At 35.9% G+C, this 23,144-nt stretch overlaps 1 protein-coding gene across 15 annotated transcripts in view; it reads left to right on the top strand.

The window, feature by feature from the left end:
- The window catches only part of RPS6KA6 (ribosomal protein S6 kinase A6), a 259,279-nt gene extending 237,046 nt beyond the window's left edge, over positions 1-22,233 (top strand). For 8 of the 15 annotated variants that reach the window (XM_070290366.1, XM_070290369.1, XM_070290370.1 and 5 more), the window contains 3 exons: positions 11,947-11,991; positions 19,178-19,318; positions 20,577-22,233. In XM_070290366.1, coding sequence (XP_070146467.1) covers positions 11,947-11,991; positions 19,178-19,318; positions 20,577-20,702 — 312 coding nt within the window. In that variant the 3' untranslated portion in view covers positions 20,703-22,233. The remainder of the gene's footprint in view (positions 1-11,946; positions 11,992-19,177; positions 19,319-20,576) is intronic. The other 7 variants (XM_070290374.1, XM_070290380.1, XM_070290377.1 and 4 more) reach the window with 1 other exon arrangement.
- Positions 22,234-23,144: the final 911 nt, after the last annotated feature.

Below are 23,144 nucleotides of genomic sequence, written 5' to 3'. Positions count from 1 at the left end.
AGGATTCCCTTCATCACCTTCTTTGGATGAAAGTGGGCCTTTGGTATGGTTGGTGGTGGGTCATTTCACTTGCCCCGCAGTCTCCTGTCCCACTTTATTGTAAAGTATCCACTTTTCATCACCTGTCACAACTTGTTTTTAAAATGCAACATTTTCATTATGTTTCAGTAGAGAATCACATGTGGAAATAAGGTCAGGAAGGTTTGTTTGTTTGTTTGTTTGTTTGTTTGTTTGTTTTAATTTAACTTATGTGGAACCCAAACGTCAAGCAATTAATATAACCAAGCTTGTGCAAATGATTTTCAACACTTATTTTGGATATTTTGAGTGTGTTGGCTCTCTCACATGTGGTATAATGTTGCTCGTTGTCAATTAATGTCTCAATTTGATATCAACTTAAACTGGTCTGCCTGACTGAGGGGCATAGTCTAGCAAGAAACCTCCAGCACAAAACTTCACATGCCACTCTGATGTGTTCAGTCACATTACCATCTCCATACACTGCACCAATCTTTTGTTTGAGTTTCTGTTGCATTTTTACCATTCTTGAAAGTGTAAAGCCTAATATGTTAAAAAAGTTTTTTTTTTCCTTTCTCTTCTTTTCAATATTAAAATGGCTATAGAAAAATTCACCATTTTTTTAATGCTTGCTAATATGAAAGCTTGTGTGATACAATCTAATAAAATTGTTTCAAGTGAGGTTAAAAATAACTAAGTGCAACTAGAATCATCTTACGGAAAAATCCCAAGGAACTTTTTGGCAAACCCAATATATGTCCACTTTTGTGCCCATACCATGGTTTTTTGAAGATTATAGCATTGTAGTATAGCCTGAAGTCAGGACATGTTATTGCTTCAGATCCATTAAGATGGTTTGAGCTGTTTGGGGTCTTTTGTGTTTTCATACAAATTTAAAAATTTTTTGTTCTAGTTCTGTGAAAAATGCCATTGGTAATTTGATATGGATTGCATTGGCTCTACAGATTGACTTGGGTAGTATAGTTGTTTTCACAGTATTGATTCATTCTAAGAACATTGTATATACTTCCATGCGTTTGCATCATCTTCCATTTCTTTCAACAGTTTCTTACAGTTATTTGAGTACAGGTTTTGCCTCCTTAGGTAGGTTTACTCCTAGATAATTTATTATTTTTCATGTGATGGCCAATGAGATTATTTCCTTGATTTCTCTTTCTGATATTCTGTTGTTGTTATATAGGAATGCAAGAGATTTCTTTATATTAATTTTATATTATACAGCTTTACCAAATTCATTGATGAGGTCTAGTTGTTTTCTGGTAGCCTTTTTAGGATTTTTAAAAATATTTATTTATGGCTCTGCTGGATCTTCATTGTTGCATGCAGGCTTTCTCTAGTTGCAGTGAGTGGAGGCTACTCTCTAGTTGTGGTGCATGGGCTTCTCTTTGCAGTGGCTTTTCTTGCTGCAGAGCACAGGCTTTAGAGTGTGTAGGCTCAGTAGTTGTGGCATGTTGATTAAGTTGCTCTGTGGCATGTGGAATCTTCCCAGAGGAAAGATCGAACCCATTTCCCATGCATTGGCAGGCAGATTCTCAACCACTGGACCACCAGGAAGTTCCTAGGAGGTTCCCTGTGCTGCATAGTAGAACCTTGTTTTTTCCATTCTGTTTACAGTAGTTTGCATTTGTTAATCCCAAACTCCCAATCCTTCCCTCCTCTGCCCCACCTACTTTGGAAACCACAAGTCTCTATATTTGTGAGTAATATTTTTTTTTGTGGATTTATTTTAAATTCCACATATAAGTGATATCAAGTGATATTTGTCTTTCTCTTTAGTTCACTCAGCATGATAATCTCTAGAACCATCCATGTTGCTGCAGTTGGCATATTTCATTCCTTTTATGGCTGAGTAATATTTTGTTGTGTATATATACCACTATTTCTTTACCCACTCATCTGTTGATGGACACTTAGGTTGCTTCCCTGTCTTGGATATTTTAAATAGTGCTATTATGAACATAGAGGTGAATGTATCTTTTTGAGTTATACTTTGTTTGGGTATATGCCCAAGATTGCTGAATCATATGGCGCCCCTATTTTTAGGTTTTTGAGTACCTTTATACTGTTTTCCATCATGGCTACACCAATTTATATTCTCATTAGCAGCGTAAGAGTTCTCTTTTTTCCACACCCTCTCTAGGATTTATTATTTTTAGACATTTTAATTCTGACTGGTTTGAAGTGACACCTCATTATAGTTTTGATTTGCATTTATCTAATAATTAGTGATGATGAGCATCTTTTTATGTGCCTTTTGGCCATCTTCATGTCTTCTTCGGAGAAATTTCTATTTAGGCAAGAGTGCCCAACCTCCAGACCTCGGACTGGTACCTCCTGTCAGATCATCTGCAGCATTAGATTAGAAATAAAGCACAAAAAAATGTAATGCACTTGAATCATCCCCAAGCCATCCTTCCCACCCGTGGTCTGTAGAAAAATTGTCTTCCATGAAATCAATCCCTGGTGCCAAAAATGTTGTGGACCACTCTTTTTAGGCGTTCTTCTCATTTTCCATTTGAGTTATTTGTTTTGTTGCTAAATTGTAGGAGCTGTTTGTATATTTTAGAAATTAAAGCCTTTTGGGCCACATCATTTGCAAATATTTTCTTCCAGTCTGTAGGTTGTCTTTTATTTATTTTTATTTTTTAGGATTTCCTTTGCTGTGTCAAAGGTTATAAGTTTGATTAGGTCATATGCATGTAATTTTGCTTTTATTTCTGTTGCCTTGGGAGACTGACCTATGAAAACACTGGTACAATTTATGTCATAGAATGTTTTGCTTATGTTCCCATCCAGGAGTTTTATGATGTCTTGTCTTATATTTATTCTTTAAGCCATTTTGAGTTTATATATGTGTATGGTATGAGGGTGTGTTCTAACTTCATTGATTCATGTGCAACTGTCCAGCTTTCCCAACATCACTTGCTGTGGAGACTGTCTTTGCCCCATTGTATATCTTAACTCTTCTGTCAAAGATTAATTTTCCATAGGTATATGGATTTGTTTCTGTGCTTTCTGTCCTGTCCTACTGGTCTGTTTTTGTGCCAGTACCATAAAGTTTTGATTATTGTAGCTGTGAAGTATTGTCTGAAGTCTGAGAAGGTTGATTATGCCTCCTGCTTTGTTCTTTTCCCTCAGAGTTGCTTTAGCAATTCTGGATCTTTTATGATTCCATATTAATTTTAGTAGTATCATTTTTTCTAGTTCTTTGAAAAATACCATGAACATTTTGTTGGGAGTTTTTAAATGTCTCTTCCAGTGGCCCCCATTGAGGGAGAACTCCTAAATGGAAATGGTGGGAATTGAACCTAGGGCCTTGTGTATACTAAGCATGTGCTCTACCACTGAGCACACCCCTGCTGCCATCATTTGTTCTAGTTCTTTGAAAATATCACTGCTATTTTGTTGGGAGTTTTTAAATAACAGATTCTACACATGTAATTGATCTCTTCATATTTTCTATTTCTTCCTTTTCTTCCTGGTTCAGTCTCAGAAGGTTGTACCTTTCTAAGTATTTGTTCATTTCTTCCTTTTCTAATCCTTCTAAATGTAAAGGTAGGTTGTTTGCCATTTTTATTGCTTGCTTCCTTATAGCCTGTAGATTATGAATTGTTGATTGTGTTTTTGTTTTCCTTTGTCTCTAGTTATGTTTTTATTCCCTCAATGATCTCTTGGTTGTTTAGTGCATGTTGTTTAGACTCCACATGGGGTTTTTTTTTATAGTTGTTTTCTTGTGTGTGTATGCTATGTCATTTAAGTTGTGTCCAACTCTTTGTGACCCCATGGACTCTAGCCTGTTCTTAAAGACTTTTTTTTTACATTTTCAAGGCCCTCAGAGGCTAATAGCACTAGTTATTTTACATTTCTAATTTCATTTTCAAAAGATTCATCAATAGTACAGTTTTTGCACTTATTAGAACTTAGGTCTTTTTTTTAAATTTTGACATTTTAATTATTTTCAATTTAAATAATTGCTTTACAATATTGTGTTGGTTTCTGCCATAAATTGACATGAATCAGCCATAGATATACATATGTCCTCTCTCTCTTGAACTTCCATCCCACCCCTCTAGGTTATCACAGCGTGCCAATTTGAGCTCCCTGAATCATACAGCAAATTCCCACTGGCTATTTATTTTACATATCATAATGTATATGTTTCCCTGCTACTCTCTCCATTTGTCCCACCTTCTCCTTCCCTGCTCTGTGTCAACAAGTCTCTTCTATATGTCTGCATCTCCATTGCTGCTTTGCAAATATGTTAATCAGTACTATCTTTCTAAATTCCATATATATGCATTAGTATACAAAATTTTCCTCTTTCTGACTTACTTAACTTTGTATAAGAGGCTCTAGGTTTGTCTGCCTCATTAAAACTGACTCAAATGCATTTCTTTTTATGGCTGAATAGTATTTCTTTGTATATATATGATACAGCTTCTTTATCCATTCATCTGTTGATGGACATCTGGGTTGCTTCCATGTCCTAGCTATTGTAAATAGTGCTGCAATGAATAGTGGGGTACATGTGTCATTTTCAGTTATGGTTTTCTCAGGGTATATGTCCAGTAGTAGGATTGTTGGGTCAGGTGGTGGTTTTATTCCTAGTTTTTTAAGGAATCTCCATACTGTCCTTTCTATCAGCTGTATCAGTTTGCACTCCCACCAACAATGCAAGAAGGTTCTCTTTTCTCCATACTCTTCCCAGCATTTATTGCATGTAGATTTTTTGATGATGGCCATTTTGACTGGTCTGAGGTGGTACCTCATTGTAGTTTTCATTTGCATTTCTTTAATAATGAGAGTTGTTAAGGATCATCTCGTGTCTTTATTAGCCATCTGTATGTCTTCTTTGGAAAATGTCTGTATAGATCTTCTGCCCACTTTTTAATTGGGTTTCTTGTTTTTCTGGTATTGAATTGCATGAGCTGCTTGTATATTTTGAAAACTAATTCTCTGTCAGTTGTTTCATTTGCAATTATTTTCTCCCATTTTGAGGGTTTTTTTCACTTTGTTTAGTTTCTTTTGCTGTGCTGAAGCTTTTAAGGTTAATTCAGTTCCACTTGTTTATTTTTGTTGTCATTTTCATTACTCTAAAAATCATAGAAGATCTTGCTATGATTTCTGTCACAGACTATTTTACCTTAAAGAATGTCCTCCTTTAAGAGTTTCTAATAGGCTGGTCTTACATTTATTTAGGTCTTTAATCCATTTTCAGTTTGTCTTTGTGTATCTTCTTAGGAAGGATTCAGATATCACTCTTTTGATACTTTGATATCATTCATATCACATGGCTGTCCAGTTTACCCAGCAACATGTATTGAAGAGATCTTACCTTATCCATTGTATATTCTTGCCTCCCTTGTCAAAGATAAGTTGTCTGTAGGTGCATGGGTCTATCTCCTGGCATTCTATCTTGTTCCTCTGGTCTATATTTCTGTTTTTGTGCCAGTACCATACTGTCTTGATGACTGTAACTTTGTAGTATAGTCTGAAATAAGGAAAGTTGATTCCTCCAGCTCCATTCTTCTTTCTTAAGATTCCTTTGGCTATTTGGGTTCTTTGTGCTTCCATACAAATTGTGAAATATTTTCATCTAGTTCTGTGAAAAGTGCTATTGGTAGTTTGATAGGGATTGCATTGAATCTGTAGATCGCATGGGATAGTATTGTCATTTCCACAACATTTATTCATCCAACCCAGGAACATGGACTATCTCTCCATCTGTTTATGTCATCTTTGATTTCTTTCATCAGTGTCTTGTAATAATCTGTGTAGAGCCCTTTTGCCTCATTAGGTAGGTTTATTACTAGGTATTTTGTTGTTTTTGTTGCAGTGGTAAATGGAATTAATTTCTTAATTTCTCTTTCTGACTTTTCATTGTTTGTGTATAGGAATACAAGTGATTTCTATGTATTGCTTTTGTATCCTGTGGCTTTACTAAATTCACTGATTAGTTCTAGTAATTTTCTGGTAGTATCTTTAGGGTTTTCTATGTATAGTATTATATCATTTGCAAACAGGGAGAGTTCTACATCTTCTTTTACAATCTGGATTCCTTTTATTTCTTATTCTTCTCTGATTGCCTTAGTGAGAACTTCTAAAACTTTGTTATTAATACTGGAGAGAGTAGCATGCTTTTCTTTTCCCTGATATTAGAGGAAATGGTTTCAGTTTTTCACCATTGGGAATAATGTTTCCTGTAGGTTTATCATATATAGCCTTTATTATGTTGAGGTAGGTTCCTTCTGTGCCCATTTTTGAAGAGTTTTTAATCATAAATGAGTGCTGAAATTTCTTGAAAACTTTTTCTGCATCTATTGGGATAATATTATGGCTTTTATCTTTCAGTTTGTTAATATGATGTATTGCATTGATTGATTTGTATTTGAAGAACCCTTGAATCCCTGGGATAAACCTTAGTTAATCATAGTGTAATATCTTTATAATGTGTTGTTGAATTCTCTTTGCTAGAATTTTGTTGAGCTCTTTTGCATCTATGTTAATCAGTGATATTGGCCTGTAATTTTATTTTTATGTGATTTCTCTGTCTGATTTTGGTATCAGGGTGATGGTGGTCTTGTAGAATGAGTTTGGAAGTGTGCCTTCCTCTGGAATTTTTTGGAAGAGTTTCAGAACAGTAGGTGATAGCTTTTCTTTAATGCTTGATAGAAATCACCTGTGAAGTAATCTGGCCTTGGGCTTTTGTTTTGGGGAAGATTTATTTATCACAGTTTCAAATTCAGTGCTTGTGATTGGCTTATTCATAGTTTCTGTTTCTTCCCAGTTCAGTCTTGGAAAGTTGAACATTTCTAAGAATCTTTTCATTTCTTCCAGGTTGTCCAACAACCTGGAAGAAATCAGGCAATCAGAGAAGAATAAGAAATAAAAGGTTATTGGCATATATTTGCTTGTAATAATTTCTTATCATTTATATGACTGCATTGTCTCATGTAACGTCTTTTTTGTCTCTAATTTTGTTGACTTGATTGTTCTCCCCTTTTACTTGATGAGTCTAGCTAATGGTTTGTCATTTTATTCTAAGAAGCGGTTGCTTTTGATCTTGATTCCTGGGTCCTTACTGCCCAATTCAGACTTAAATTGAAGAAAGTAGGGAAAACCACTAAACCATTCCAATATGACCAAAATCAAATCCATTACAGTTATACAGTGGAAGTGAAAAATAGATTCAAGGGATTAGATCTGATAGACAGAGTACCTGAAGAACTATGGATGGAGGTTCATGACATTGTGAAAGGAGGCAGAGATCAAGACCATCCCCAAGAAAAAGAAATGCAAACAGGCAAAATAGTTGTCTGAGGATACCTTGCAAACAGCTGTGAGAATAAGAGAAGCAAAGGAGAAAAAGGAAAGATATACCCACTTGAATGCAGAGTTCCAAAGGATAGCAAGGAGAGATAAGAAAGGCTGCCTCAGTGATCAGTGTAAAGAAATAGAGGAAAACAATAGAATGGGGAAGACTAGAGATCTCTTCAAGAAAATTAGAAATACCAAGGAAACATTTCATGCAAAGATGGGCTCAATAAAGGACAGAAATGGTATCGACCTAACAGAAGCAGAAGATATTAAGAAGAGGTGGCAAGAATACACAGAAGAACTATACAAAAAAGATGATCATGACCCAGATAATCACAATGGTATGATCACTCACCTAGGGCCAGATCCTGGAAAACGAAGTCAAGTGGGCCTTAGGAAGCATTACTACAAACAAAGCTAGTAGAGGTGATGGAATTCCCATTGAGCTATTTCAAATCCTAAAAGATGATGCTGTTAAAGTGCTAAACTCAATATGCCAACAAATCTGGGAAACTCAGCAGTGTCCACAAGACTGGAAAATGTCAGTTTTCATTCCAGTCCCAAAAAAGGAAATGCCAAAGAATACTCAAACTACTGCACAATTGCACTCATCTCACATGCTAGCAAAGTAATGCTCAAAATTCTCCAAGCCAGGCTTCAACAGTATGTGAACCATGAACTTCCAGATGTTCAAGCTGGATTTAGAAAAGGCAGAGGAACCAGAGATCAAATTGCCAACATCTGCTGGATCATTGAAAAAGCAATAGCGTTCCAGCAAAACATTTACTTTTGCTTTATTGATTGTGCCAAAGCCTTCGACTGTGTGGATCACCACAAACTGGAAAATTCTGAAAGAGATGGGAATACCAGAGCACCTGACTTGCATCTTGAGAAATCTGTATGCAGGTCAGGAAGAACTGGACATGGAACAATAGACTGGTTCCATATTGGGAAAAGAGTATGTCAAGGCTGTGTATTGTCACCCTGCTTTTTTACCTTACATGCAGAGTACAAGATGTGAAATACCAGGAAGGATGAAGCACACACTGGAATCAAGATTGCCAGGAGAAATATTAGTAACCTCAGATATGCATATAACACCACCCTTATGGCAGAAAGCGAAGAACTAAAGAGTCACTTGATGAAAGTGAAAGAAGAGAGTGAAAATGTTATCTTTTTAAAAGCCAACATTCAGAAAACTAAGATCATGGCATTTCATCCCATCACTTCATGGCAAATAAATGGGGAAACCATGGAAACAGTGACAGACTTTATTTTGGAGGGGCCAAAATCACTGCAGATGGTGACTACAGCCATGAAAGTAAAAGACACTTGCTCCTTGGAAGAAAATTCATGACCAACGTAGAGAGCATAGCAGAGACATTACTTTGCCAACAAAGGTCCGTTTGGTCAAAGCTATGGCTTTTCCAGTAGTCATGTATGGATGTGAGAGTTGGATTATAAAGAAATCTGAGCACTGAAGAATTGAAGCTTTTGAACTGTGGTGTTGGAGAAGACTCTTGAGAATTCATTGGACTGCAAGGAGATCCAACCAGTCCATCCTAAAGGAAATCAGTCATGAATATACATTGGAAGGACTGATGCTGAAGCTGAAACTCCAATACTTTGGCCACCTGATGTGAAGATTTGAAAAGACCCTGATGCTGGGAAAGATTGAAGGCAAGAGAAGGAGATGACAGAGAATGAGATGGTTGGATGGCATCACCAACTCAATGGACGTGAGTTTGAGTAAACTCTAGGAGTTGGTGATGGACAGGAGTGCCTGGTGTGCTGCACTCCATGGGGTCACAAAGAGTCAGACACAATGGAGCGGCTAAACTGAAATGAACTGATAGATTTTGAATCATCATGTTTTCATTGTAATTTGTTTCTAGGAAATTTGTGATTTCCCTTTTAAATTTTTTCAGTAGCCTGTTCACTGTTTAGAAATGTATTGCTTAACCTCTTATGTCCTTTTTTTTTTTTTTTTTTTTTAATTTTTAGTTTTTTATTTTTTAAATTTTAAAATCTTTAATTCTTACATGCATTCCCAAACATGAACCCCCCCTCCCACCTCCCTCCCCAGAACATCTTTCTGGGTCATCCCCATGCACCAGCCCCAAGCATGCTGCATCCTGCGTCAGACATAGACTGGCGATTCAATTCACATGATAGTATACATGTTAGAATGTCATTCTCCCAAATCATCCCACCCTCTCCCTCTCCCTCTGAGTCCAAAAGTCCATTATACACATCTGTGTCTCTTTCCCTGTCTTGCATACAGGGTCATCATTGCCATCTTCCTAAATTCCATATATATGTGTTAGTATACTGTATTGGTGTTTTTCTTTCTGGCTTACTTCACTCTGTATAATCGGCTCCAGTTTCATCCATCTCATCAGAACTGATTCAAATGAATTCTTTTTAACGGCTGAGTAATACTCCATTGTGTATATGTACCACAGCTTTCTTATCCATTCATCTGCTGATGGACATCTAGGTTGTTTCCATGTCCTGGCTATTATAAACAGTGCTGCGATGAACATTGGGGTACATGTGTCTCTTTCCATTCACACCAGTCAGAATGGCTGCGATCCAAAAATCTGCAAGCAATAAATGCTGGAGAGGGTGTGGAGAAAAGGGAACCCTCCTACACTGTTGGTGGGAATGCAAACTAGTACAGCCACTATGGAGAACAGTGTGGAGATTCCTTAAAAAATTGCAAATAGAACTCCCTTATGACCCAGCAATCCCACTGCTGGGCATACACACCGAGGAAACCAGAATGGAAAGAGACACATGTACCCCAATGTCCTTTTTTTTTTTCAGTGTTCTTTTTTTCCTGTAATATTTTGTGTCATAGCATTGTGGTCTGAAAAGATGCTTGATATAATTTCAGTTTTCTTAAATTTGCTGATGCTTGACTTGTGATGCAAAATGTCTATCCTGGAGAATGTTCCAGGTGTACTTGAAAAGAGAGTATATTCTTTTCATTTGAATGAAATGTCCTAAAGAAATCAGTAAGTCCATCTGGTCTAATGTGTCATTTAAAGCTTGTGTTCCTTTGTTACTTTTCTGTTCTGAAGATCTGTCAAATGGTTTAAGTGGGTTGTTAAAGTCCCACTATAATACTAGGCTATTATTGTGGTACTGTCAATCTCCCCTTTTTTGTCTATTAGTGTTTTCCTTATGTATTGAGGAGTGTATGCTCCTGTGTTGGGTACATAAATATTTGCGGTTGTTACATCTTCTTGAATTGATATCTTGATTATTGTGAAGTGTCCTTCCTTATCTCTTATAATATTCTTTATTTTAAAGTCTACTGTGTCTGATATGAGAATTGCCACTTCAATTTTCTTTTCATTTCCATTTGCATGGACTGTCTATTTCCATCCTCTCACTTTCAGTCTGTATGTATCTCTAGGTCTGAAATGGGTCTCTTGTAGACAGCATATATATGGGTCTTTTTTATATCCATTCAGCCAGTCAGTGTCTTTTGGGTTGAGTAATCCATTTACGTTTAAAATAATTACTGATATGTATGTTTCTCTTGGCTGTTTCTTAATTGATTTTGGTTTGTTTTTGCATATCTTTTCCTTCTCTTGTGTTTCCTGCCTATAGAAGTCCCTTTCACATTTGTTATAAAGCTGATTGGTGGTGCTAATTTCTCGTAGCCCTTACTTGTCTGTAAAACTGTTGGTGTTTCCATGAATTTTTAATTAAATCTTTGCTGGATAATCTTGCTGTTGATTCTTCCCTTTCAGTACTTTAAGCCCCATGAGGGGCTTCCCTCGTGGCTCAGCTGGTAAAGAATCCACCTAAAATGCAGGAGACCTGGTTTAGATCCATGGGTTGGGAAGATCCCCTGGAGAAGGGAAAGGCTACCCATTCCCGTATTCTGGCCTGGAGAATACCATGGACTGTATAGTCCATGGGGTCACAAAAACTCGGACAGGACTGAGTGACTTTCACTTTTAGTATATCCTGCCATTTCCTTCTGGCCTCCAGAGTTTCTGCTGAAAGATCAGCTGTTAATCTTATGGGGTTTCCCTTGCATGTTGCTTGTTGCTTTTCCCTTCTTGCCTTTAATATTATTTCTTTGTGTTTAGTCTTTGTTAGCTTGATTAGGATGTGTCTCAACATGTTTTTCCTGGTGTTTATCCTGTATGGGTCTCTGTGTTTCTTGGATTTGATTGACCATTTCTTCCTTTCTTATGTTAAGGAACTTTTTGACTATAATCTCCAGAAATTTTTTTCTGATCCTTTCTTTTTCTCTTCTTCTTCTGAGAACTCTATAATTTGAATGTTGGGCCATTTAATATTGTCACAGAGGTCTCTTAAACTATCCTCAATTCTTTTGATTCTTTCATTACTTTACCTTTATTCCATTCAGCAGAGTTACTTCCACAATTCTGTCTTCCAGCTCACTTATCCATTCTTCTGTCTCATTTATTCTGCTATTGATCCTTCTAGAGTAGTTTTTATTTCAGTAATTTTATTATCCCTCTCTGTTTGTTTATTCTTTATTTCTTCTAGGTCCTTGTTTAAGTGTGTTAATTATTTTTTGCATTTTCTCCATTCTGTTTTCAGGGTTTTGGAACATCTTTACTATCATCACTCTGGATTGTTTTTCAGGTAGTTTGCCTGTTTCCTCTTCGTTTATTTGGTCTTGTGAGTTTTTACCTTGTTCCTTCAGTTTTCTCTGTCTTTTCATTTTTATTTTTAACTTCTTCTGAGTTCTCCTTTTCCCAAGTTTTAGGGTCATATTCCTTCTTCTTTTGGGTCTCTGCCTTCAGTGGGTGAGGCTGGTCCAGTAGTTGGGTAGGTTTTGTGTTGGGAGGAACTTGTGCCTGCATTCTGGTGGGCAGAGATGCTTTGTTTTTTTCCCCTCTCATGAGCAAGGCTGTGTGAGGGGCTATGTTTTGGGGTTTTTGTGGGAAGCCTGTCTGCTGATGATTGAGTTTGTGTTTTTGTCTTCCTTGTTTGCATGAGGCATCCTGCTCTGTGTGCTTCCAGCATTTGGGTGATGCTGAGTCTTATCAGGTGAAGACCTTCATAGGAGTTCTCACTTATTAATACTCCCTGGGGTCAGGAGTTCTCTGGCCATCTAGTGTAGTGGACAGTGCTCCCTCTCCAAAGGCTCAGGCTTAATCTCTGGCCAGGGAACCAAAATTTCATAATCTGTTTGTTATGGCATTAAAGGGGATTAAAGCAAACACACAAAAACAAGAAATAGAAGACAAACCCCAGACAAATGGTAAATACAAAATCAGACAAATAATAACAAAAACAAAGGAACACACACACGTACACACACACAAACCCAACCAAAACAGTCCAAAGGAAAGAAAGTACAAGAGAGTGACCTGTTGAGCAAAGGAAACCAAAAATGTTATCGATCAATTAAAAATAAAGCTAAAATGCAAACCAGAAAACAAAACAAAAGCAGAGTGCCAACGGGGAAATAAAAAAAAAAAACACTAACAAATGTGGTGAAATAAAGAATGAAAAGAAAGAAAACGGAGAAAACAGTGGAAAGTCTGTGTTAAATAGAAGTGTATAAAAAGATTTATATATATATATATATATATATATATATCAATGAATAACTACATCAAGAACAATAAGAAAAGCAAACAAAAACTATAAGAACAAAAATTTTTAAAAGAATAAAAATGTCCACAGAAGTGCAAAATCCACATAGCAGTAGAAGTATATAAAGGAAATAAAATGTGTGATTAAAAAAAGTTTTCAAAAGCTTGAATAGAATTAATAGTAAAAATGAATCAACAGCCACAGCAAAAGAGAAGAAAAAAGAAAAAAAAATCCAGAACCAACTATAGAACAAATCAAAATATAAGAAGAAGAATAAATATTTTTCACAGCTGACTTTCCTTTCCCTCACTGAGTCAAAGTTCACCTCCTTATCCCTAGGGTATCCTCTGATAATGGGCTGCTCTCTGGGCCTGCTGTGGGGGCAGCTCAGACTCTAATCTGGACCTACCACTCTGTGTTACTGCCTCCAGTGTCCACAGCTGCTAGAGCTAGTGGTTTTCTTTTGTGGGAACTCACATTGTCCTAGTTGATTGTGTGAATTTCATCTGTAGTTTGTACAGCTGGTGGGAAGGTTTTTGATCCTCTTCCTTAGCCACACTGACCCCAGAGTTCAATGTGGTTTTATCCCCAACTCTGCATGTGAGTCATCCACAGTAGCTTGTTCCTGAGGTTGAGCTGGGACTTACTTGCCTAGTGAGGACCAGATGTGGAGGTGGTACAGCGCTTGGATCACAGGGACCCTGTTAGCACCAAGTATGCATAAACACTGGCACCCTGAGGTTCTGCAGCTGTGGCAATATTAGAGTCTTTTTCTAGCCTCTGGCAGCTGACATTCCAAGGGCCTCCCTGGTTGGTCCTTCTCTGTTGCTTGGTGCAGCAGGCTCTCAAGGATCTCCTAGGTTGGGATCTTTATTGCTCAGCTTGTCAAGTACTTAAAGGGCCACCCTCTCTGGGGTCTTTGTTGGTCAGCTGCCAGCACTGGCATGTGGAGGGAGAGAGGCTACATTGTTGGCTCCACTGTCTGCACATTACTCAGCAGTATCACTTTGCCTCCATAGCTGCCCAGCTTTCCTCCAAAGGCATTCCCCACTATGATCTCCTCCTTTACTTCCCCTCTGGCCTTCTTACCACAATCAACAGCAACCTTTGCCTGGAGATTGGTTTCCAATCCCTACGCCCCAGTCCCCTGCTACCATGCATTCCAGGGGACTTGGGTCCCTTTCCAGGGAATGTAGTATTGCAGCAAGGATTGTCTGTGTGGTTCTCACTCCATTTAGACTGTCACAGATCAGCTGTTGCACTCTCCCACAGCCTCAAATGCTTCTCCTCTGTCCCAAACAATTGCCCTGATGTGGGGATCTGACCCCTACTTCAATTCCTTCAACCCCCGGATACAGGTCGTCCTGCTCACTCTCCTCTTTTTCCCTTCCCTCCTTCATCCTGCCAAGATTTGTGTGGATCTGTGTATTCCTTTCTAGGGGTGAGGGACTCCTGCCTGCTCTCAGCTGGTGTTCTGTGAAATATGCATCTGAAGGTGTGTTGCTGATGCATCTGTGGAGAGAGATGTACTCCACATCCACCTGCTCCTCTGCCATCTTTCCGGAATTTCCAGCTTTCTTTTGTTCTCAATTGGATAAAATGCTTTTTTTTAATCCCTTCACATTAAGTTTTTGTCAGTGTTTACATCTGAAGTGAGTCTCTTAGAGTCAGCATATAGATGGATCTTGTTTTTTAGTCGTTCAGCCCCTTGCTATGTCTTTTGATTGCAACACTTACATTTTAAATAATTATCAGTAGGTATGTACTCAATGCTATCTTGTCAATTTTTTTCTGGTTGTTTTTGTCCTTTTATCTTCATCTTTTGCATTCTTCCCTTGAGATTTGATGACTATAATTAGTGTTATATTTGGATTCCTTACTTTCTATCTCTGTCTCTTGTTGTGTGAGTGTTTATGTCATTTATTACATGTTTTTGCTTTCTTACCATGATATTTATATTTTATAATATATATGATTATTTTCAGTTGATGATCTCTTAAGTTTGAACTCATCTAAAAACCTGGCATTTTTACTCCTCTTACATTTAGTGTTTTTAACCATCATATTTTGCATGTGTTTTGTATTTCTTAATCAGTTTGTGTGTGTATTTTACCAGTTTTATCTTTTAACCTTCCTTGTAGTTTTATAAGTGACTGATCTTTATGTTTTCCTTTGCTGGTGAGATTTTACCTTCTGTGATTATTATATTTCTAGTTTGGGTCTTATCTTTTCTACTTAGGGAAATCCCTTTAGCATTTCTTGGAGAGCTGTTGGTCTAATGGTGCTAAACTCTTTTAGTGCTTGCTTCTATGTAAAACATTCTTGGCAATGACGACCCTGTATGCAAGACAGGGAAAGAGACACAGATGTGTATAACGGACTTTTGGACTCAGAGGGAGAGGGAGAGGGTGGGATGATTTGGGAGAATGACATTCTAACATGTATACTATCATTTGAATCGAATCGCCAGTCTATGTCTGACGCAGGATGCAGCATGCTTGGGGCTGGTGCATGGGGATGACCCAGAAAGATGTTATGGGGAGGGAGGTGGGAGGGGGGTTCATGTTTGGGAATGCATGTAATAATTAAAGATTTTAAAATTTAAAAAATAAAAAAAAAATTAAAAAAAAATAAAAAAAAATAAAACATTCTCTCCAGTTCAGATCTGAAGATAGCCTTGCTGGGTATAGTAGTCTTGGTTGTATGTTTTGTCCTTTCATCACTTTAAGGCACTCCTGGTTTGCAGGGTCTGCTGAAAAGTCAACTGAAAGTCTTATGTGAATTCGCTTGTATATAACTAGTTGCTTTTCTCTTGCCACTTTTAAGATTCTCCATCTATAACTTTGCCATTTTGGTTATTGTGAGGCTTGGTGAAAGTCTCTCTTTGTTTAGCTTGTTTTGGACTCTTGCTTCCTGGTCCTGGGTGTCCATTTCCATTTCCATAGAGGGGGCATTCTCAGCTATTATTTTTTCAAATAAATTCTCTGTGCCTTTCTCTCTTCTCATTCTGGGATCCATATGATGCATATATTATTACTCTTTGTATTGTTCCAAAAAGTTATCCTCATTTCTCAAGTTCCTTTTTTCTGTTCAGCTTTGGTGGTTTCTATTATTCTATCTTTCAGTTCACTTATCTGTTTCTCTGTATCATGTGATGTACTCTTAGTTCCTTCTAGTTTTATGTTTTCCAGTTATTGTATTCTTCTGTTCCATTTGGTTCTTTATATTTTGTAACTCTTTTTTAGACTTCTTGCCCTGTTCATCTATTATTCTCTCCCATGTTCACTGAGCATTTTTATGATCATTACCTTGAAGTCTTTGTTGGATAGATTTCTCCCCTCTACTCTGTTTAGTTCTGAGTTTTATCTTGTTCTTTGGTTTGGAGCATATTCCTTTGTCTCCTCATTTTGCCCAGTTCTCTGTATCTATTTGTATTTTTTAAGTAGGTCAATTATGTTGGTTCATCTTCACAAAGTGGAATTACATAGCAGATAGCTTATGGTGCCAATCAGCATACTCCACTCTATTCACAAGAGCAATATACCCTACACATGACCCATATGTGTGCTGTGTGGGTCCTTTTCTTATTATAAAACCACCCACTCTGGGCATACTGGTAGCCAGGCTGGCTTCCAGCCCAGTTGGCTGCCAGGCCATCTCATGTGGTTGTTGATGGCTTGCTGTTGAGCAGAGCTCAGTCCTGGCATGACTGGCTGTTCAGCCCCAATAGTCCTAGAGCTGCTGCTGGCTTGCTAGTGGGTGGGACCAGGGGCCAGAGTGGCTGTCTGCAGGACCTGGGGAAACCTAGGACTGGCACCCCACCACTGATGGGCAGGGTCATATATCAGGGCAGCTTGATGCATAGGGCAGCCTACTGGGCTTTTATTTTTATCTTTGTTTCATTATATGTAACAAGCCTTCTTTACTCAGTTTTTAAAGTTTTCTGTTTTGAGCAATTTGGTTTGATGTTCCTTGATGTAATTTTCCTTATTTCTTGTACTTGGGGTTCATTTAGCTTCTTAGATCTGTGGGTTCATAGTTTTCCTAAAATTTGGTAATTTTAGTGGCATTATTTCTTCATGTATTCTTTTCTTCTCTCTTACTTTCTGAGACTCCAGTTGTGTTTGTGTACTTTTTCAGTTGTTGTCCCATAACTCACTGATGCTCTGCTCTTTCGCTTTTTTGTTTTATACTTTTTTATAGTGTCTATTGCTATGTCTTTACCAATCTTTTGACCTGCCATATTAAATTTGCTGTTAATCTTATTTGGTCCATTTTTTTTTTGTCTCACATTTTAGTTTTCATTTGTTTTATTTGTCTTTATATCTTCTATGTCTCTCTACTTAACTTTTGAGCATATATGTCAGCTGAGGGTCAATTTTGACTAATTTTTTTCTTTTCATTACACATTCTATTTTCCTTCTCTTATATGCCTTATAATTTTGGATAAGAAGCACAACATAGTGAATTTTACCTTGGTGAGTGTTAAATGCTTTTGAATTACTAATCTTTAACTGTTTTCTGTACCGCAGTTAAATTAGGGGAAACAATGTGTTACTTCTGGGTTTTCCTTTTAAGATATTTTAGGCAGGGCTAGAGCAGTGTTTAATCTAGGAATAGTCACTACTACTCAAGCAGGTTTCTTTCAGTTTCTCTAACAAATACTTCATGAATTTGAGGTTTTCCTGTCTGACTGGTGGGAATAGGTACTATACCTCACCCTGCATGGACTCCCATTTCCCTCTAATCCTTGCATGTGCTTCTTCCCATTACTTCTGTTTTTTTTTTTTGTTTGTTTGTTTGTTTGTTTTTTTGTTGTTGTTGTTGATGTTGTTTTTAACCACATATGGTTTGCGGTGAAAATACCTGAAAGAGACCCCCACAAGGGTTCTCTCTGCCCCTGATTCTCACTTCTGTCTCTTTAACACAGGGAATCTGCCAGGATTTACCTGAGTTTTCCTTACCTACCTGACGTCCGGAAAACTCTTTTCATGGTTCTAAGCTAGAGCAATCATAGGGCTTACTTGATTTGTTTCCCATCTTTTAGGGATTACTTTTCTTCATTGCCTAATATCTGATCTCTTGAAAACTGTTGTTTCTTACATTTTATGGGAGTTTTTTGGAGGAGCTGAGTTTCAGGTGGAGGTGGGGGGGGGGTGAATTCAGTTCCTAGTTTTACATCTTGGCCAGAATCAGAAGTCCTTAGAACTTTAATCATTTTTATGATTTTCATTTGTCTGTTTTATTTATATAATTCACCATTGTATTCTTTTTAATATTATGTTTTAATTTATTTCTGTTCATACATTCTTTTTCCAATAGTTTTTTGATTGGTTGTTCTACTCCTCTACATAGTTTCAATCAGTTACACTGTTCTTCATATTCTGGTATTACTATATAGTCTTTAGTTTCTCATTGCTTCTGCTATTGATAGTAATTTAACAAATGCTTTTGTTTCTATTTTAGAGGGTGCTTGTTAAGGAGAGTTTAATTCTCCTTTCTATAAAAGATGCTTGATAGAGATTGTTTAATTTTAATGTTATATCTTTTAATAGATTAAAATTCTATTTTACTATGAGATTTTACTACAGAAGTTTATATTACAGCATAGAGAAAATAAGCATATTCACGTTTACGTTGATGAAAAACTTATGATATTCTGACCACTGCTATGCTAACAGTCAGCTGCTAACCTTGTGTTTATATTTTGCTTTCTTTAGTATTTTATACAGGAAACCATCAGTTACTGAGTATATTATCAACATGAGACTCTCCCTTCTATGAATTTGTGTCTGTATACAGATAACCTTATACTTTGGGGCCCAGATTGCCAGCAAAGATCAATAGTTCCTTTATCCGGTTGCCCGTCTAGTGAAGTCCAGTGTAGCTCCTGCTGCTTTACCTTTTCCTTCTCCCTTACTGACGACATTCCGCTTCCACTAAATTGATATTTCTTGATTTTAGAATGATAAATAAGTATATGCTATGTTATTAAAAGTATGTTTCAACATTCTCTTTTAACAGTTAACTATGCAGTATATGGGATTTTTTCCCCTAATGACAGGTCAAATTAATCAGATTCCAAAACTATCAATACTTTCATGTTTTGAGGAAATGGGAAATTATGTATTTTACTTAAACCTTTAATGATATGTAGTATGTAGTTTCTTGTATATATGTATGTATGTATATATATATATATATATATATTTTTTTTTTAATTTAGGATTTGCTTTCCCATATGCTACATATGGACCCACAGCAGCGGTACACTACAGAGCAAGTATTAAAACACTCATGGATAACCCACAGAGATCAGTTGCCAGATGATCAGCCAAATAGAAATGGTACATCACATGTTGTTAAGGTAAAACCAACATACTTTTAAGCACCTTCTAAATGCCATGCCATTGCATGCCATTCAATGATGACACATATAATTACTTTATAGTGTCTTTATTTTTTTAAGTATATTTATAGATTCTTTTGTTTTGGGTGTTTTTTTAAATAACAGCCTTCTTTATGTACAGCCTTACTGATGATACATAAAATTTTCTTGATTATATTTGGTTTGCTTTAAGAGATACTGGGGCTTGGTGCAGACTAAATTCAGGTTTCATATGGGAAAGAAAAAAGATGCCTATTGGTTCCTGAATTAATAGCCATTGGTGAAAGTTTCCATACTTATAGACATTGAACCTAGATTTTGAAGTTTAGTGGTTTATCCATTTATCTGTTGATGGATACTAAGGTGTGTTTTCATATCTTGGCTGTTTTGAATATTGTTAGAATGATCATGGGAGTGAAAATTTATGTGAGAATAAATTGTGGGGGTGTGTATATATGGAATATATTATATATAATGGAATATTGTTCAACTTTTTAAAAGGAGATCTTTGTATTTGCCACAACAGAGATGAACCCAAAGTGAAATAATGTAGACACTGAAAGAAAAAAAACTGCATCATCTGTCTTATATGTGGAATCTAAAAAAAAACCTAATATGTGAAAGCAGAGAGTAGAACAGTGGTTACCAGTAGACAGGGAGAAGGTCGAAATGGGGAGATACTGGTCAAGGTATACAAAATTACAGTTATGTAGGATGAGTAAGCCAAGAGGTCTAATGTGAAGTCTGATGTTAAGTACAGGTAATAAATAATGCTATAATGAATGCTGGAAATTTGCTAAGAGTAGTTTTTCAGATACTCTTATCACACATAAAAATGATAACTATGCGAAGAGGACATATGTTAATTAGCTTGACTGTAGTCATTTTACTGTGTATATCAAGATAACATGTTGTATGCCTTAAATATATACAATTTAAATAAATTTATATTAAAAAAAATTTTTTAAAGATATTTAAAAACAAATTGTATGAGTTTTGAAAGACTGAAAAAATACATTTTAGTTTTAAAAACTTGTAAGAAATATATTTATTGAAATGAAAAATACATAAGTAGTCAGATGTTAATCAAAGGAGCATCAACACAAATATTATGGATTCTCAATTACTTTCCTGGGGGGAAAAGTTCTATTCTAGTTAAATTTTTCATGATACAATGTGGAAGTTTTCTTACCTTCAGAGATTGTTATTCAGTTTGTAATATTTCTCATTATTTTAGGGAGCAGTGGTCGCCACATATTCTGCCCTGACTCACAAGACTTTTCAACCAGTCCTAGAGCCTGTTGCTGCTTCAAGCTTAGCTCAGCGACGAAGCATGAAAAAGCGAACATCAACTGGCCTTTGAAAGTTTTAGGATTCCTCAGCCAATCTGGATGAAGAAAAGATTAAATATGTGGCTTTTTGTCTAATCGTATATCAAAGGCATTGTTTTTTACTACATTACTTGAATATTCTGATTAAGCTTCCTTTTTTTAAGGGGGAGTAAGATTTAAAAAAAGAACATATATAGCTCCACAATTTTCATACTATGTTGCTTTTCAATGTTGTCCAAGTATTTATTTAAGTATATAATTGGTGTCTACAAAGTCCTACCAACTTCTCTACATACTAACTTCTACAGTTTCTTTCAGATTTCTAGTTGTGTAAAATAATGGCTTGGGGAATCATTACCAACAGTCAAGATGCAAGTATAATAGTATAATGCCAAGCAATGTCAATAATTTTTAACATTAGATCCTGAAAGGTTAGATGTCTTTTTTTTTTTTTTTAAGGAAAGCGAAAAAAAAAAAAAAGTATTGTAGAAACTTGTCATTATGTGTAAACTCCATTCATTTGACTCTCTGTAGTTACTAAAATGTAAACACAGTAGTTTGGGGCCAGAGCAAAAATCATTTGTGCTCATATGTGAATTCCTAATATGGTTGATGCCAAAGTTTTTACAGAAGAATTAAATCATAGATAATGTGTGCCGACAAACCTGTATATTGTCCGTAAATGGCCTCATCTAGAAATAAAGGCTTCTGTAAAATTTACGTCGAATGGAATTATAGTACAAGTGAAGAAATTTTAGCCAAAGGTCTTATATTGGTATTATAATCTACTAAATACGTCGTAGTTAAGCCTTTGAAAATAAAGTATATGGTGTTGGCACTAACTTGATGTTATGTAAACTAACTTTGAGGTTAACTCAAATTTGGATTTAATTATCATCTGTCCTTTTATAATGAACTACACTCTTGTTTTTTTGATTACCCTGTGCTTTGAATTACAGTGTAGCATATTGATCTTTAATCCTATGGTTATATAGTTGAAATATTACTGTAATGAACTTGTGAGCTTAGCACACATGATATAGTTATAATGCATTTCAGTAAACTTTAGATAATACTACGTAATAGTTATACTTCAATAAGATAAACTGTCTTTTTAAATAGGAAGTAATATTAATGATATGCATACAATTTGAACACATTTTAAATTAATATTTATAATAAAAAGGTCTGGCCAAATTGGTCCTATTGTTAAATTTTATGATTCAGAACCACTGCGTAGTATATATTGTTTTCTCTAAATGATTGAATTTGAAAGAATCTTTTTGTGCTGTTGAAGAAAATACCATTACTACTACTTTAAATAGCATTACTACTACTGCTGCTGCTACAACTACTGACAGATGGAACTCATGAATGTAAACTTGAGGATATTACACTTTTCTTTACTGAATATAAGTGATCTACTTATGTGTGCTTGTTTTACTGTTTACTGTGTATTTTATTTTGCTTAGTTCAGAGAGGGGTGATTACTGAGCTCTGAAGTGTACAGTTTAGGCTAGAAGACTTGTAACTTCAGTATTTAATAAAAGAAACTATACATAATTATCTTTATAATGTAAGTGATGTATATTCCACACACAAAGGTCTGTTTCATTTGTGTGATATATAAAAGTATGTGTCCATATTTTGAGATGTCTTTTGCAATAGTTGAAAGACATTAAAGAACATCTTAATATTACATGGAAGATATTATTTAGAAAGACACTGGGATCATATCTTGTGGATTTTTTGTCCCAGTTCAGCTTTTTCTTTCCTCATTTAGCTTTATTACTATAAGTAATTGTGTCATTTTATTGACTTATTTTCCTCTTGTTTGTGTTGTAATGCCTTCTTATCAAAATTGATATGACACACTTAGAGATGTGATTTTGGTATGTAACTTTTCAGAACAGAGATACCATTTCTATATATGCTTTTTTAGTAGTAGAATTAGAGTAAGTAAAGTTGGAAAATGAAAAATGATCATGAAATAACTTTGTCTTTACATGAGCAATAGTTTTTAAATAGATGATCTTAATTTTTCAATGAGTTTGCTCAAAAAGGTTGTGTCACACACTCCTTTCATGAAAGCAACATGGTCAGAAATAAGCAACAGCACAATTTCTCATCACTCAGTGAAAGTTGAAAAGGTATAAAAGATATAGATGTTAGTGGATTATCCCAATAATTGTGAGTTTTCTTCTGGAAAATTCAAACATGGTGGCTTAACAACAGTAGTAGGGGGCAACCTTATTATAAGGGAAAGCTATACATTACACCTTCATTCTGCAAAAGGAATCCAGGTAGGGATGCATAATCATGTCCTTTTTGGCTAGAACTCTAGAACAACAAAAGCAGATGTGAATGGAACATTTTTTGATGGGGTTTCTATTAATTCTTAACCAATAAAAGCAAATCCTTTCTTTGAGACTTAACACTTTGATTTCTAATGGATTCATGAACAGTTATTTTAT

This window comes from Ovis canadensis, chromosome X (assembly GCF_042477335.2).
Source record: "Ovis canadensis isolate MfBH-ARS-UI-01 breed Bighorn chromosome X, ARS-UI_OviCan_v2, whole genome shotgun sequence".
Classification (NCBI taxonomy): domain Eukaryota; kingdom Metazoa; phylum Chordata; class Mammalia; order Artiodactyla; family Bovidae; genus Ovis; species Ovis canadensis.
The sequence above is the reverse complement of the archived record's forward strand: the minus strand, read 5'-3'. Positions and strand labels throughout refer to the sequence as shown.